The following is an 18,129-nucleotide window of genomic DNA, read 5'->3' as shown; positions in this document are numbered from 1 at the left end:
GCACCTGTGGCCGTGTAACAGGGTCTCCTGCACCTGTGTCCGTGTAACAGGGTCTCCTGCACCTGTGGCCGTGTAACAGGGTCTCCTGCACCTGTGGCCATGTAACAGGGTCTCCTGCACCTGTGGCCGTGTAACAGGGACTCCTGCACCTGTGGCCGTGTAACAGGGACTCCTGCACCTGTGACCGTGTAACAGGGACTCTTGCACCTGTGGCCGTGTAACAGGGACTCCTGCACCTGTGGCCGTGTAACCGGGGTTCCTGCACCTGTGGCCGTGTAACAGGGTCTCCTGGATCTGTGGCCGTGTAACAGGGACTCCTGCACCTGTGGCCGTGTAGCAGGGACTCCTGCACCTGTGGCCGTGTAACAGGGACTCCTGCACCTGTGGCCGTGTAACAGGGACTCTTGCACCTGTGGCCGTGCAACAGGGACTCCTGCACCTGTGGCCGTGTAACAGGGACCCTTGCACCTGTGGCCGTGTAACAGGGACTCCTGCACCTGTGGCCGTGTAACAGGGTCTCCTGCACCTGTGGCCGTGTAACAGGGTCTCCTGCACCTGTGGCCGTGTAACAGGGACTCCTGCACCTGTGGCCGTGTAACAGGGACTCTTGCACCTGTGGCCGTGTAACAGGGTCTCCTGCACCTGTGGCCGTGTAACAGGGTCTCCTCGATCTGTGGCCGTGTTAGGTTGATTGGCTATGATAAATTGACCCTTAGTGTTAGGGGGATTAAATACGTGGGGTTACGGGGATAGGGTGGGATATGTGTCGGTGCAGGCTCGATGGGCCGAAATGGCCTCTATCTGCACTGTGGGGTTTCTGTGATTCTGTGATTCTCCTCTGGTGCAACTAGGCTCTCTCTCACTTCCACCATCACTTGTAAAAAGCAATGCGAAATATTTATTCACTATCTCCGCCATATCCTCACCCTCCAACATTCGACTCCCTCCTTCATCCCTGAGTGGGCCTACCCTCTCTTTAACTATTTTACTTTTCATATGCACACAAAAGCCCTTACTATTTATCTTTATATATTGTCTCCTAGCTTTTTTCCACATTCCCTGCTAATCTCTCTCTTCACCTCCCTACTTCACTTTCTATATTAGGCTTGATTACCTGTTGTACTTGTTCTGTTTATTTATCCACAAGCTCTTGTATTTAATTGCACCCCTTTTCACTTTATAGGAATATCATAGGCTTAGGTAGCAGTGGGGAAATTAAAAACCAGAGCGTGTCAGGAAGGGGCAGAAGGTATGGAGTAAAAGGTAAAGTAATAAAAAGGGCAAAAGCAGGAACTAAGTGTCACAAAACATATTTGAAAGTTCTCTATCTGAATGCACGTAGCATTCGTAACAAAATAGACGAGTTAATGGCACAAATAACTACATATGGGTATGATCTTGTGGCCATTACAGAAACATGGCTGCAGGGTGACCATGCCTGGGAATTAAACATACCAGGTTATTTAACGATCAGGAAGGACAGGCAGGAAGGAAGGGGAGGTGGGGTGGCTATGTTAATAAAGGAAGGAATCACTGTAATACAGAGAAATGATATTGGGTCAAAAGATCAGGACAATGAAACAGTTTGGGTGGAGGTAAGGAATAATAAGGGGAAAAAACCACTAGTGGGCGTAGTCTGTAGGCCTCCGAACTGTGGCAACTCTGTTGGACGGAGTATCAATCAGGAAATAGTTGAGGCTTGTAATAAGGGAACATCTATAATTATGGGGGATTTTAACTATCATATTAATTGGACAAATCAAATTGGGCAGGGCTGCCTTGAGGATGAGTTCATTGAGTGTATTAGGGATGGGTTTCTTGAGCAGTATGTAACTGAACCGACCAGGGGGCAGGCAACCTTAGATCTGGTCCTGTGTAACGAGACAGGATTAATTAAAAATGTCCGAGTCAAGGATCCCCTTGGAATGAGTGACCATAACATGGTTGAATTCCATATTCAATTAGAGGGTGAGAAGGTTGGATCTCAAACAAGCGTGCTAAGCTTGAATAAAGGAGACTATGAAGGTATGAGAGCGGAATTGAGTAGAGTGGATTGGGAAAATAGATTAAAGGGTAAGACGATACATGATCAGTGGTGTACATTTAAGGAGTTATTTTACAACTTCCAAAAAATATATATTCCACTGAGAAGAAAAGGGTGTAAAAGAAAAGACAGCCATCCGTGGCTAAGTAAAGAAATTAAGGATAGTATTCGACTAAAAACAAGGGCATATAAAGTAGCCAAATCTAGTGGGAGGATAGAGGATTGGGAAAACTTTAAAAGACAGCAAAAAATAACAAAAAGATTGATTAAGAAAGGGAAGATAGATTATGAAAGTAAATTAGCAAAAAATATAAAAACAGATAGTAAGAGTTTTTATAGTTATATAAAAAGAAAAAGGGTGGCTAAAGTAAATGTTGGTCCCTTAGAGGATGAGACCGGGAAATTAATGGTGGGAAATATGGAGATGGCAAAAACACTGAATGAATATTTTGTATCAGTCTTTACAGTAGAGGACACTAAGAATATCCCAACACTGGACAAACAGGGGGCTATAGGGGAGGAGGAGCTAAACACGATTAAAATCACTAAGGAAGTGGTACTCGGTAAAATAATGGGACTCAAGGCAGATAAATCACCTGGACCTGATGGCTTACATCCTAGGGTCTTGAGGGAAGTGGCGGTAGGGATTGTGGATGCATTGGTAATAATTTTCCAAAACTCCCTGGACTCGGCAATGGTCCCGGCAGACTGGAAAACTGCTAATGTAACACCCTTATTTAAAAAGGGCAGTAGACAGAAGGCTGGAAACTATAGACCGGTTAGCCTAACATCTGCAGTAGGTAAAATTTTGGAGTCCATTATTAAGGAGACAGTAACAGGACATTTGGATAATCATAATTTAATAGGACAAAATCAGCATGGTTTTATGAAGGGGAAGTCATGTTTGACAAATTTGCTGGAGTTCTTTGAGGAAGTAACGTATAGGGTGGATAAAGGGGAACCAGTGGACGTAGTGTATTTAGACTTCCAAAAGGCATTTGACAAGGTGCCACACAAGATTATTGCTTAAGATAAAAAAATCACGGGATTGGGGGTAATATTCTGGCATGGATAGAGGATTGGCTATCTAACAGAAGGCAGAGAGTTGGGATAAATGGTTCATTCTCAGACTGGCAATCAGTAACTAGTGGTGTTCCGCAGGGGTCAGTGCTGGGTCCCCAACTCTTTACAATCTATATTAACGATTTGGAGGAGGGGACCGAGTGTAACATATCAAAGTTTGCAGATGATACTAAGATGGGGGGGAAAGTAGTGAGTGAGGAGGACATAAAAAACCTTCAAGGGGACATAGACAGGCTAAGTAAGTGGGCAGAGACTTGGCAGATGGAATACAATACTGGAAAGTGTGAGGTTATGCACTTTGGCAGGAAAAATCGTAGAGCAAGTTATTATCTTAATGGCAAGAAACTGGAAAGTACTGAAGTACAAAGGGATCTGGGGGTCCTGGTGCACGAAACTCAAAAGGTTAGTATGCAGGTGCAGCAAGTGATTAAGAAGGCCAATGGAATGTTGGCTTTCATTGCTGGGGGATAGAATATAAAAATAGGGAGGTATTGCTTCAGTTGTACAAGGTATTGGTGAGACCGCACCTGGAATACTGCGTACAGTTTTGGTGTCCATACTTAAGAAAGGACATACTTGCGCTCGAGTCAGTACAAAGAAGGTTCACTCGGTTAATCCCGGGGATGAGGGGATGGACATATGAGGAGAGGTTGAGTAGATTGGGACTCTACTCATTGGAGTTCAGAAGAATGAGAGGCGATCTTATTGAAACATATAAGATTGTGAAGGGGTTGGATCGGGTGGATGCGGGGAAGATGTTCCCGATGATGGGTGAAACTAGAACTAGGGGGCATAGTCTTAGAATAAGGGGCTGCTCTTTCAAAACTGAGATGAGGAGGAACTACTTCACTCAGAGGGTGGTAGGTCCATGGAATATGCTGCCCCAAAAAGCTGTAGAAGCTACATCATTACATAAATTTAAAGCAGAAATAGACAGTTTCCTAGAAGTAAAGGGAATTAAGGGTTACGGGGAGCGGGCAGGAATTTGGACATGAGTCTAGGTTCGGATCGGTGATGGCCCTGTGGGTAGCGGAGCGGGCCCAGTGGCCGTGTAGCCTGATCCTGCTCCTATTTTGTGTGTCTAATTCTGTTAGATTCAGGAGATGGTTCTGTGATAGTGGATTGGCGGTTAGGATCAGATCAGCCATGATCTTATTGAATGGCGGAGCAGGCTCGAGGGGCCGATTGGCCTACTCCTGCTCCTATTTCTTATGTTCTTATCTTTATTGTGTACTCTATCCATCATTATTTCCCGCTGCTGATCTGTTGACCCGCTAACTAACTTTTCTGCCCACTTAATTTGGGCCGCCTCCCTGATTACCCTGCTAACATTGCTTTTTCCAAGTCCGGCACTCTTATCTGTGAACACTTTCTTTGCGGCCAATTGGACTGGTGAAATGTATGAACAACCAGAAGCTGCTGCAGGTGTTGATTATTTTAAGAGAGCCCTTTTGCCAAAATTGTGGCGCAAGCAATCAAGTTATCCACTGCCTGATACGTGAAATAATCCAGCCATAATTTGCACTTAATCACTCTTTAAATGCCTGATGATGAAGATCACGTGAGGCTATTGGAAATCTTTTGTTATGGCTGACGTAAGAAAACTCACTAAGCACTTGGTTGAGTATAAAACAAGGCTTTAATCAACTGTTTCACAACCATGAGATTCTAGTTACGTCACTAGTTCCTAGTTACAAAAACGTCCTGGGCAAGCTGGGCCCACGCCCGAGTATTTATACTCCTTGGACGGCGCCATCAGCTGGCCGCCCGGTGTTAGTTCATGAGTCATTTCTTCATGAATGATAAGATTCATGACAATGGCTACTTTTTCTTTTTAAATTAAACACTTGCTGATCTCCCCCTGGTGTTGCTCGTGCAAAATCTGGGTCACGGTTGCGATGGCTAGCCGCTAAGACGGAGCTGCGTTTAATCTGTTTCTGAACCTTGTTAAGGTCACTGCGCAGTTCGTGCATGCGGGTCTAATTCGGCACATCCCGAGGCTAATTATTCGGGGGAGTTTCTGTAGAGTGGCAGCTGCTTATAAGTCTCTGGCTTCTGTCCTTGGGGAGAGGGCAAGTTATCAGTGTCAAAGCAGGAAATTACTGTCTATCTTTCCCTTTAAAAAAAATAAATAAATAAATAAATAAACAAAATACTTTTGACACTTTTTAAAAGATGGAATGTGATAGATTTTCTTCATGTACAGGAAACTCTCTTTTAACCGGCACCTAAATGCCCGGAAATCTCTCTTAACCGGAAAAATTCAGGAGTAGGTTCAGGTAATTTTACTATATATTAGTGGCCGTGTAACCGGGACTCCTGCACCTGTGGCCGTGCAGCAGGGACTCCTGCACCTGTGGCCGTGTAACCAGGGTTCCTGCACCTGTGGCCGTGTAACCGGGGTTCCTGCACCTGTGGCCGTGTAACAGGGTCTCCTGGATCTGTGGCCGTGTAACAGGGTCTCCTGGATCTGTAGCCGTGTAACCGAGGTTCCTGCACCTGTGGCCGTGTAACAGGGTCTCCTGCACCTGTGGCCGTGTAACCGAGGTTCCTGCACCTGTGGCCGTGTAACAGGGACTCTTGCACCTGTGGCCGTGTAACCGGGGTTCCTGCACCTGTGGCCGTGTAACAGGGTCTCCTGCACCTGTGGCCGTGTAACCGAGGTTCCTGCACCTGTGGCCGTGTAACAGGGACTCCTGCACCTGTGGCCGTGTAACAGGGTCTCCTGCACCTGTGGCCGTGTAACAGGGTCTCCTGCACCTGTGGCCGTGTAACAGGGACTCCTGCACCTGTGGCCGTGTAACAGGGACTCCTGCACCTGTGGCCGTGTAACAGGGACTCCTGCACCTGTGGCCGTGTAACAGGGACTCCTGCACCTGTGGCCGTGTAACAGGGACTCCTGCACCTGTGGCCGTGTAACAGGGACTCTTGCACCTGTGGCCGTGTAACAGGGTCTCCTGCACCTGTGGCCGTGTAACAGGGTCTCCTGGATCTGTGGCCGTGTAACAGGGACTCCTGCACCTGTGGCCGTGTAGCAGGGACTCCTGCACCTGTGGCCGTGTAACAGGGACTCCTGCACCTGTGGCCGTGCAACAGGGACTCCTGCACCTGTGGCCGTGTAACAGGGACTCTTGCACCTGTGGCCGTGCAACAGGGACTCCTGCACCTGTGGCCGTGTAACCGGGGCTCCTGCACCTGTGGCCGTGTAACAGGGTCTCCTGCACCTGTGGCCGTGTAACAGGTACTCTTGCACCTGTGGCCGTGTAACCGGGGCTCCTGCACCTGTGGCCGTGTAACCGGGGTTCCTGCACCTGTGGCCGTGTAACAGGGACTCCTGCACCTGTGGCCGTGTAACAGGGTCTCCTGCACCTGTGTCCGTGTAACAGGGTCTCCTGCACCTGTGGCCGTGTAACAGGGTCTCCTGCACCTGTGGCCATGTAACAGGGTCTCCTGCACCTGTGGCCGTGTAACAGGGACTCCTGCACCTGTGGCCGTGTAACAGGGACTCCTGCACCTGTGACCGTGTAACAGGGACTCTTGCACCTGTGGCCGTGTAACAGGTACTCTTGCACCTGTGGCCGTGTAACCGGGGCTCCTGCACCTGTGGCCGTGTAACCGGGGTTCCTGCACCTGTGGCCGTGTAACCGGGGTTCCTGCACCTGTGGCCGTGTAACCGGGGCTCCTGCACCTGTGGCTGTGTACGGGGCTCTCGTACCTCGGTAAGTATACCTCTCTGTAATCCGGACTTTTTGATCAGCCGGCACCACACCGGTCCCGTCGGTGCCGGATAAAAAAGAGGTTCCTGTATATTGTTACTGATCTGAAATAAGCAAAATAAATGACTCCAGTTAAAAATGTTTTCTAAAACAACTTGAACACTTCTCTACCTGTTCATGTTGAGCAGTGAGATGACTTTCCAGAAAGTGTTCTGAAATGTACACTCCATTGTAGTAACATTGATGAAAAAAAATTAAGTGATCTTCAGCATGGAATTTGATTGATGGGAGGGGTTGCTTTCAATTGTTTTTCCGTATTTCCTAGTGGGTTAGTTTTTTTAGTGACTGCCTCAGACTATAAAAGATTTTGTGGTTAATGTCTGGTTTTGTAGCTTAATGCCATACATTACTCTGGTTTTATTGTCCTGTGTTTCTAGAGAGACTTGCAGGCAGTTTATTGTGAAAAGCTCCTTCTGCATTGATTGGAAAACAAGCTGCCGATGAAGAAAAATTATTAATAGTATATTTGCTGTATAGTGAATAACCATATAATGCGTTAATAGTGGGTGTAAGGTCTGTCTAGGTGGAGACACAAGGCCTGTCCGGGTCTGGGCACGAAGCCTGTCTGGGTGACAAAGACCTGGGAGGAGTGAGCATTGTCATTCTATTATCTTTAACCTGCCCCTTTTGTACCACAGTGTGTCTACAACGGTTCCTGTTGATTGTCATTTACTCTACGGCCCACTCCTTGCTGCTTCAGTTCTCCAGCCCACTCCCTCCCAATTCCCGCAGTCTTCCCACTTGGCAGTGCAAGTTTTGCAGAGACAAACAAATGAGAGTTAAGAACACAGCAATGAGAATGAGGGAAAACAAATAAAGATGAGAAGGGAAAGAATCCGAAGCAAAGCAGCTGGGAGCGTGAGAACGAGAACACAAGTGAACGAGAGTGTGAGAAAGTGAAGGTGGAGACTGAGAAAAAGAGAGAAAAAAGTAATGGAGGAGAGCCAAAGATAAGTCAAAGAGGAAAGAAGTGAAATAGAGAGAGAAACCAAAGTGAAGGAAAAGAGGAATGAGAAAGAAGAGGAGAGATGGAAACAGTGAAGGAGGATTAGATATAGAAGTGAAGAATGGAGCAAGAGAGGTGGAGGGATGATTAAAGCTTGGAATGTACTTCCAGGTAAGCCAGTAGAGGCAAAACCCTGGGGGTCATTTAAGAGGCTCTTGGATTCTGTGAAAGAAGAACTGTTGTTTTTTCTAAATGGATAAGATGACTTTGCTTTTCTAGAGGAGAGACTGCCACCTTGATCCTATCGTGAATTAAAGGCTTTTAGACCAGGTTTCCATCTAGTGGACCTCCTCTGCACCTTTTCTGGGGTATCTATGTCTCTCACTATGTGAGTGGACCAGACTGAACACACTAAACCACTAGTGTGGTATTTCACTCCCCACATCAGTCAGTGTCACGGCATCCCTGCAGCAGTTCAAAGTTGGATTATATCCTGCACACGTTGGGCACTCAGACTGGTGTGAGACAGCCTCCTGGAGGTATCTCTCACCTCAGAGCTGGAGTGTGCTTGCTAATCTCTTGGGTTATGCTGCCACTTTTGTATTGCTGTACACCCAAAACCACTTTGGATCAATGTAAAAATATCAGTATAAGTGTAGTTATAACAGATTAGCATCAGCCCTGCAAAATTGTGCATTCTGTTTTGTAGGGTGGACCCACATCCACAAACAATGTAAGTTGTAACCGCCCAAACTTTTCACGTAAAATCTTTGGGACAGATTTGGTCCCAGGTGCGAAAGGATTTTTTTTCTAACTTGCTACTTACCTTGGTTATTTTTAACTCCTTGTACATTTTATGCAATTGAATTGTTCTTATTCGCAGTGGAGGTTGAAGTGCCTTATTTCTTGTCATTATGTACCGTACTTTAATATACATTTTGCTGGTGATTTTCACAGTAATTTTGTGTTTAATCAAAACCTGGGGAAAAGGAGGAAAAGCCGTCTAATCCAGCTCGTGGGAATTACTTTGGACCATTTTCATCTCTTCCATAAGAACATAAGAAATAGGAGCAGGAGTAGGCCAATCGGCCCCTCGAGCCTGCTCCACCATTCAATAAGATCATGGCTGATCTGATCCTAACCTCAAATCTACTATCACTCTACATCCCTCCCGAACCCATGTGATCTCCTGGGAGAGGCGAAAAAACAGATAAAAAACCCAATGGCCAATTTGGGAGAAAAAAATCTGGGAAATTCCTCTCCGACCCATCTAGGCGATCGAAACTTGTCCAGGAGATCACTGTCCCTATATTTTCTACAGTACTTACCTTCTGTAAAAGGTGATCTCCACTCCACCCCAGCCAGGAACAGGAATAGAACCATCTCCTGAAATCTAACACATAATTAGAACACAAGAAGTAGGAGCAGAACCAGGCTACACGGCCCCTGGGCCCGCTCCGTTACCCACAGGGCCATGACCGTTCCGAACATAGACTCATGTCCAATTTCCTGCCCGCTCCCTGTAACCCCTAATTCCCTTTACTTCTAAGAAACTGTCTATTTCTGTTTTAAATTTATTTAATGATGTAGCTTCCACAGCTTTCTGGGGCAGCAAATTCCACAGACCTACTACCCTCTGAGTGAAGAAGTTTCTCCTCATCTCAGTTTTGAAAGAGCAGCCCCTTATTCTAAGATTATGCCCCCTAGTTCTAGTTTCTGTGATTTTTGAAGTATTGTATAGATTTTTCCGCACTTTGTGGAAAATAATAAAATGGCAAAACATTAATGTGTTTATCCCCCCCCCCCCCCCCCCACCACCCAATCCCTCCTGGAAGCGTTGAGTCCTTTCTGGGATACAGTTCCTTAGGTAATGGCTATCCATTGGTACCTTGCTCAATGGCCATTATTCATACCTGGGCCTTGACTGTGGTGATGACAAACTATTCAAACATGGCCATGCCCAGTCCTGTCCTCACTTCATCTCCACATACATACACAATTCTAGAAGGGTTGCTGGATAGTGATCGGGGGCGATTTTCCCCGCCCTGTCACGGGCACTGAAGCCAACTATCGTGCTGAGGTTAGCTGATGAAGCACAGACCATGGAACTTGCTGAACTGTTACAGAATTATTGCTTTACTTTACCTGTCCTGCTTAGGCTCTTGCAGATCACTTTGAAGACAAGACCACATCTGTAGTGGAGCGTCTAAAGATCTTCTACTGTTGCCAAGTGCCTCCACACTGTGCTGTTCAGGTACGTCTATGAGTGCCCAATGTTCTCTCCATCTCTAAGGAGCATAATGTAGCCAGTTTAACATCTTATCCAAAAGACGGCACCTCCCGACTGTGCAGTGCTATCTCGGTGCTGCACTGAAGTGACAGCCTAGATTATGTGCTCAAGTCTCTAGAGAGTGGCTTGAACCCACAACCTTCTGACGCAGAGGCAAGTGGACACCTGAAAACATGTTTATTACAGATATAAGTTTGATTTTTGTGTTTTATATACAGTGACTCTTTAGCATTGTGGCTGAAGAGTTTTCCAGTCTCAGATTTCACTTTATTTGACAACAAAGTTAGCATTCGGCAGACTAAATTCTCTTAGTCCTCGAGAAGCGCCCTCTGTGGCAATCATATTTTAAAACTTCTTTTGCAGGAAATGTTCTTTTCATCGCGAGTGAGGCAGATGAATACATTACAGGAGTTTTTCATATGAATTATCTTTCTTTTCCCCATTTAGCGGCAGCTAGCCACACTGTTGTTTGAGCTGGGATGCACCAGTTCGGCTCAGCAGATCTTTGAGCAGCTGGAAATGTGGGAAGATGTTGTGATTTGCTACGAAAGAATTGGGAAACATGGAAAGGTGAGAGGACACTGCGCTTGGAAATAACAATTCGGCTGAATGTAGCACGGGTTATTAGAGGGGCTTTTTGTGTGCTGCAAGACCATGTTATCGAACGAGTTATTCTTTCAATCTGCTTGTTCCCAGTAATTAAACGGTGATCGTATTGAATTGAATCTAAGACCTGCCTCCATACAATTTTGACTATATTTTAATCAGTTTGCCAGTGTTGTCTACAGGGGTCTGTGAAATCTTTTTTTAAAAACTGACCCCAAGTATGTGAAAAAGGAGAAATTTCTTCTAAAAGACTGAAAAGATGTAGCTTAAAACGATGGTTCCTTGTTCCTAACAGTTACATCTACTGGGCCAGGCAGCTATGTCACATTCTGCCAGTGCCATTTACACTTCACCTAGAACCATCTTTTGTTTCTTAACTTGTCCCATTACCATCTCCTTTTCCCTTGCACCATCATCCCTTTTGTCTCTTAATCTCTCCTGCCTTCCACCCTATCACAGACCTTCCCTTTTGTTCTTTCCTCCCCTCCCCCCTTTCCCTGCCCCTACACTTGCTTAAAAACCTGTTCCGTCTCCAACTTTTTCCAGTTCTGACGAAGGGACATCGACCTGAAACTTTAACTCTGTTTCTCGCTCTACAGATGCTGCCTGACCTGCTGAGTGTTCCCAGCATTTTCTGTTTTTATTTCAGATTTCCAGCATCCGCAGTATTTTGCTTTTGTGTTGTTGTAGCTATATCCCATTGCAGTGCTTAAAATTTGCTTACGAACAAAATCCACTTTTTTCATTTCCCTTACATGAAGGTTTGGAAAAAATCTGATGGCATTTTGTAAAACCTATATTTGGCTCCTGGAACCTTTTGTGCACTACATTGACTATATAGATCCAAAAGAAGGATTAGCATCCTACTCTCTGGAGTTTTCCTTTATTCGAATATAGTAATAGTTGCATTTATACAGCGCCTTGCCACACTGAAATGTCTCAAAGCACTTTACCCAACCAATTAAATGCAGCCCCAGTCGTTATGTAGGCAAATGCAGCAGACAAACTACTGCAGCAGTGAGCTGAATGACTACTTAATCTGTCTTTTTGAGTGGTGTTGGTTGAGGAAGCAAGGGTTCAAGAGAAAAGTGCCTGATCAACTTGGAATATTGCCATAGAATCTTCAACCTCTACCTGAATCACTGGAACAGACTATTGGGGCCTCGGCTTAATATCTCATCAAAGGATAAATTAACCCAATGCACCAACATTTCCTTCGATTATTAATACTGGAAAAGTCATACTTCTGCTCCGAGCAAATTCAGTAAATAGAGAGTAGCTTGTGGATCATTATATGATACATTATTTAAACACTCTGCTGGTCCCTTGCTTATGTACGTTATCCAGTTAGATGTACAGTGTCTTTAAACGTCTTATCACACCCAGGCCAATGTGGTATACCTATAGAATGGATTAATGTTTGTTTTAAAAATAGCTCCCCCAGTGGCTCAGCAAGACGATGAACTATACAGAGCAGGGAAGTTCCAGGTTCCAGATCCCTAGTCTATGCTGAATTCGCTGATTTGGGGCTGGGGGAGGGGGGCAGGATTGGCGTCACAACTGGCCTGAGCACCTCTGGGTTAGGGAGGTGAAATCGGCCAGGGTTCCCATTCCTCATCGTCCTCCAGTGGCCTCTGCTGGAAGTGGGTGTGGTGTGTGTGTGTGCGTGCGTGTATTGATTGAAGACTGGATCAGGCGCCACTGAAACTGCTGACAGTTCTGCCAACACTCACCATCAAGGCTCACGCATAATGGTCACTTGGGTGAGGGTGGAAAGCTGACGAGAATAAAAAATCTTATCTATTGTTGAAAGCAATTGATGCTAATTTTATGATGAAGGATTAGAAATGGGAATTTAAAATTCGGATTTTTTTTCCCCCCTTTGAAATGTTTTCCTCATTGTATTTCCTTTTCATTTAAAAAAGAACACCTTTCTCTGTCGAAGCTATCCCCAGGCAGTCTCACTGAAGCTTGGGACGTTGGTTTGATAGGAAGGGGACTGGTGCGGGGGGGGGGGGGGGGGGAGTGAGGGGGGAAATGAGAAGAAAGCCAGTCATCTTACAAGAGCGAGGCTTGCCCATGCTGAGCTGACGAGAAGAACATGCTGAGCAGCCAGACTGATAAAAGTTTCAATGTTTTTTAACCGCACAAATTGAGACACTCGGCCTCCACGAGGTCAGTCCCCCAACTGAGAACGGACATGTGTGAATGGCAATATAGTACACTCCAGCTTTTTATTCTACTAGTTAATCACTGGACCTGGAAATTAGCTTATGATATTGACACTGGCACTAACTCTCTGTGACCTAGTGCCAGAGTCTCAATGATCTTACATAACCATGGCAACCTATAAGAAGAAGCCAATGCACCTGTACATTTATTGATTAGATAGAGCTTTATTTCCTTGTTGAAGCATTCTCAAGGGGGAGAAGGGGTTTAAACAATATGTTACTGTGCTTTATGACAACTCAGTGTGATTTTTGAAACCACAAATTACATTTAATCCTTTTTAAATACTCATTTTCCGTCTGGCGTCACAAAATGCAAATGTGCTTTTCATTGCACGCATGTACACAAAAGCAGTCATTTGCTTGATGCTGTTGTTGTCAAAACTCCATCCATTACAGCTGAGAGCATTTGTTTTTGGTGCAGAGCAATTATTGCAGTTTGTACGTGATTGCCCAAAGGTTCAAATTGTCGCTGCATCGGCAATCCCTGGAAAAGAAAAATGCCTAATGGGTGCGAGAGAGAGATTTATTGCAGTTGAGCAGTGGGAGCAGCCAGCTTGTTGGTAACTCATAGTGTGAGTGATTGCATTGACTGTGATACACGGTAACACTGAGGGCTACGCACCAATCACACCCTCTAAAAGCATAGTGCTTCGCTCCACTACCCAGTCATTATCCAGACCTAGGAGAGCGGGCAGAGGAGGCTTACTAGAATGGTCCCAGGGATGAGGGATTTCAGTTATGTGGGGAGACTGGGATTGCTCTCCTTGGAGCAGAGAAGGTTAAGTGGAGATTTAATAATGTTCAAAATTACAAAGGGTTTTGATAGACAGGCCTCTGCTGACAGGAAGGTCTGTAACCAGAGGACACAGATTTAAGATAATTGGCAAAAAAAACAGGGGAGATGAAAAGAAATGTTTTTATGCAGCGAGTTGTTGCGATCTGGAATGCACTGGCTGAAAGGGTGGTGGAAGCAGATTCAATAGTAACTTTCAAAAGGGAAATGGATAAATACTTGAAAAGTCAAACATTTGCAGGGCTATGGGGAAAGAGCAGGGGAGTGGGATTAATTGGATAACTCTACCAAAGAGCCGGCACAGGCACGGTGAGCCGAATGATCTCCTTCTGTGATGTATGATTATATTGTTTAATTCTCTCCGATACCGAGTATCATGTAAATATGCCCAACTACCACACACAGTACCATCATAACATCTTTAATGAATTAATTTAAGTTGATGAAGGCAAATTAACTGAGAAAAGCACTCTGACTGGAGAAAGAACACCCGCCTGTGTTGCATGTGCTGAACCTGTTGGACTGGACTAGGGTTTACTTTCTCCTCTCATCATCTGCAGGCAGAAGAAATCCTTCGTAGAGAGTTGGAGAAGGAGGAGACTCCCACCTTGTACTGCCTCTTGGGAGATGTGCTGAATGACCACCAGTACTACGACAAGGCCTGGGAGCTGTCCAAGTACCGCAGTGCCCGTGCCCAGCGCTCCAAGGGGCTGCTCCACCTCCGCAACCATGAGTTCAAACAATGTGTGGAATGCTTTGAGCGATCGGTGCAGATCAACTGCTTACAGGTGGGGAGACGAGATGATTTACTGTTGTTTACTTTCTCTTGTTGAGCTTAATGTATGTCTCGCTCTGCTGACCGTGTTCATGGGATGCATACCTCTGCTCTTTTGGTCTTCTTGCACCATTTTCTACTTCAAAGAGCGGCGAGACAACCATTTCTCTCTCTCTGTTTTGCCTTTGCATTAAGCCTCCTTCAGACCATGCTCTTTTATGGGAAGGGGTTAGGGCTCCTCTGCTATCACCACATTCTGCTTGAGCTGAATCAAGCATCATTCTGCCAAATTTACTTACTTCCACTTCATGTACATTATTGAAATACCTACCCATTGGGATACGCACCAAGTCCCGTTCGCCCATCACCCCTGTGCTCGCTGACCTACATTGGCTCCCGGTTAAGCAACGCCTCGATTTTAAAATTCTCATCCTTGTTTTCAAATCCCTCCATGGCCTCGCCCTCTCCCTATCTCTGTAATCTGCTCCAGCCCTACAACCCTCCGAGATACCTGTGCTCCTCCAATTCTGCCCTCTTGAGCATCCCCGATTTTAATCGCGCCACAATTGGTGGCCGTGTCTTCAGCTGCCTCGGCCCTAAATTCTGGAATTTCCTCCCTAAACCTCTCCGCCCTTTAAGACGCTTCATCTGCCCTTATATCTCATTGTGTGGCTTGGTGTCAAATTTTTGCTCCTGTGTAGCGCCATGGGACATTGTACTACGTTACAGGAACTATATAAATGCAAGTTGCTATGAAACAAAACCTGGCAGGAGAATTCTACCGGCAGAGACGAGTCTGTGTTGAAACGAGCATGTCTTTAACACCTCAGCTAGTAATTTTCAGTCAGTGCTTTTCGATTTGTGTAGTCTGTGTTTTCATCCAAGCCAATAGGTCCAGTGCCGTTTAGCCTGCTATAAGTCAGACCCACTGGACGGCAAAGCGATGCAAATTCTTGTGCGTGATACTAAATGCATTGGATAATTGAGCCACGCTCCTTTCTCCTTAGGCAGTCCCTCGGAATCGAGGATGACTTGCTTCCACATTAAAAGTGAGTTCTCAGGTGACTGATGAGTCCAATGCGGGACCTACAGTCTCTGTCACAGGTGGGGCAGACGGTGGTTGAAGGGGTGGGTGAGGTACTTGGGTTGACGTGGGCTCCTTCCGCTGTTTGCGCTTGGCTTCCGCTTGCTCTCGGCGAAGAGACTCAAGGTGTTCGGCGCCTTCGCCACACTCCAAGCCAGAAGTCGCAGGTGACTGACTACTCATTGCCTTGTGCCAGGCGGAGGGGCTCCAACAGTGCACGCAAGGAACTGAAGTGAACACCGCGAATGTAAGCATTACGGCAAGTCATTCAGTGCCTGGATGGGAGAGACGGGGTGTGAGGCCTTTCAGTGGACTGAGCACGACAAAGAGGGAGAGCAGGAGCAATCGTTGGTGCTTGAGGGTGGAGATGTGGTGGAGGGAGGGGGGAATTATTGGTTCGGGACAAAAACGGGTGTGATATCAGCGGTGACCAAGGCCGCAGTCGGGAGGCCCGAACCATTTTCAGATCGGGGCCTCATTTAGGTTTTACCTGCTCTGCTGCAGCTCGCTAGTTTGGTACCAACGGAAAATGGGCCAGCTCCTGCATGGAGCCAGCTGGCAGGCAGGCTGGAATATTTTTGCAGGGCCATGAGGAAGAAACTTATCTTTTCTTAGCAGTCTCTAGCGCTCCCTTTAAGGACCTCACTGGTTAGACCTCTCGTCGTTTGGGGAAAACGAGACTAGGATGCACTTCGCATGCTCTGTGTCTTGTATAGGACTCTGATTTGCGTATTTAAACATTCTCCTGTCTGTGTTGGGCAGGAGTTTGCCGGGCACCCATGTAAAGGCCTGCCTGACAATTGAATCAGGTGGGCAAATGGGTGTAGACGATCCCACCCGATTTTCCTCTGTCGATCGTTTGTTTTTTCAGGCAAGAATGGGCGGCCAACAGTTGAAAATCCCCACCCCACCCCACCCCAATTCTAACTATTTTCCCAAAGAGAGAGAGAGAGCTAATTGGTTTAATAGCATGTAAGTAGATTTTTTAAGTCAGGAAAGAGAGGTGTAAAATGCTGCAAACTGTAAAAAGGCAGTTTCAGTCAGACCCGCTCAAAGGGATTAGAAAGACTCCAACATAGTAAAGATCTATAGATATGAAACTCTTTCCCCTCTTGTTTACCTATTTTAACCCATCAACCTCCACGGACTTTTAAAACCTCATTGCCTAACCACTGCTTCATGATTTATGTCATCTCCTCCTACTCCTTTCAACCTTAAAAAAACACACCTTTAAAGGATTAATCAGTCCATTTGTTCTGTTTATTTAGCAGGATAAGGGTTAATGAGTAACCTCAGTTGGTCCCTGGTAAATGCACAATTATGCTTCTTGTTTAGACTCGTAAATCCAATGTGTTTATCTCTTGTAATAGCCCATTAGATTAAAACTCGCTTGTTAGAACAGCAGCGGTGAATGGTCATTTGACTATAAGCAAGTTCTCTGCAGGTTGGTACCACTGCTACTGCTTGATTGGGACAGTAGAAGTTACAAGCTTCTTCACTTCTATTTTTTTCATAATTAACTTGGAGCATATGTAAGGACTCCATTAAACGCGCAGCTCCAACAATTTCTCCCGCAATTGAAGCAAACTTTAAATGATCTGATCATTCATTGCGGAGGAATTATTACGCAGGATTGAAAGAAACATTCTCAGTAAATTTACATGAAATCTGATTGGTGGTTTTGATACTGATCATTCCTCTTTTTTTTTAACTTACCACCTTCCATAAACTTGAGCTCTTCCTAAACTCTGCTGCCCACACCCTAATCGCACCAAGTCCCGCTCACCCTGTGCTCGCTGACCTACATTGGCTCCCGGTTAAGCAATGCCGCGATTTTAAAATGTTCATCTTTGTGTCCAAATCCTTCCATTGCCTCGCCCCTCCCCATCTGTGTAACCTCCTCCAGCCCTACAACCCTCTGAGTTCCTCCGATTCTGGCCTCTTGCGCATCCCTGATTTTAATCGCTTCACCATTGGCGGCCGTGCCTTCAGCTGCCAAGGCCCTAAGCTCTGAAATTCCCTCCCTAAACCTCTGTACCTCTCTCTCCCCTCCTTTAAGTTGCTCCTTATCACAGAATCACAGAAACCCCACAGTGCAGATAGAGGCCATTTCGGCCCATCGAGCCTGCACCGACACATATCCCACCCTATCCCCGTAACCCCACGTATTTAATCCCCCTAACACTAAGGGTCAATTTATCATAGCCAATCAACCTAACCCGCACATCTTTGGACTGTGGGAGGAAACTGGAGCACCCGGAGGAAACCCACGCAAACACGGGGAGAATGTGCAAACTCCACACAGACAGTCACCCGAGGCCGGATTCGAACCCGGGTCCCTGGCGCTGTGAGGCAACAGTGCTAACCACTATGCCAGCTACCACTTGTCAAATTTTTGTCTTATAACACTCCTGTAAAGTGCCTTGGGACATTTTTACTATGTTAAAGGCGCTCTATAAATACAAGTTGTTATTTTAGAATTCCTCTACTCTCTCAACAGA

The 18,129-nt window shown here is 46.0% G+C and overlaps 1 protein-coding gene across 1 annotated transcript in view; it reads left to right on the top strand.

Moving 5' to 3' along the window:
• ttc27 (tetratricopeptide repeat domain 27) overlaps positions 1–18,129 on the top strand; it is a 237,478-nt gene that overhangs the window by 139,713 nt on the left and 79,636 nt on the right. The window contains exons 11-13 of the mRNA XM_085977359.1: positions 10,008–10,103; positions 10,587–10,709; positions 14,330–14,557. Of these exons, the coding sequence (XP_085833485.1) occupies positions 10,008–10,103; positions 10,587–10,709; positions 14,330–14,557 (447 nt within the window). The remainder of the gene's footprint in view (positions 1–10,007; positions 10,104–10,586; positions 10,710–14,329; positions 14,558–18,129) is intronic.

The sequence above is a fragment of the Somniosus microcephalus genome, chromosome 3 (assembly GCF_052327205.1).
Source record: "Somniosus microcephalus isolate GS21.2 chromosome 3, FLI_Smic_1.0, whole genome shotgun sequence".
Taxonomy (NCBI): Eukaryota; Metazoa; Chordata; class Chondrichthyes; order Squaliformes; family Somniosidae; genus Somniosus; species Somniosus microcephalus.
Note: the sequence above shows the minus strand (reverse complement) of the source record. Positions and strands in the feature narration are given on the sequence as shown.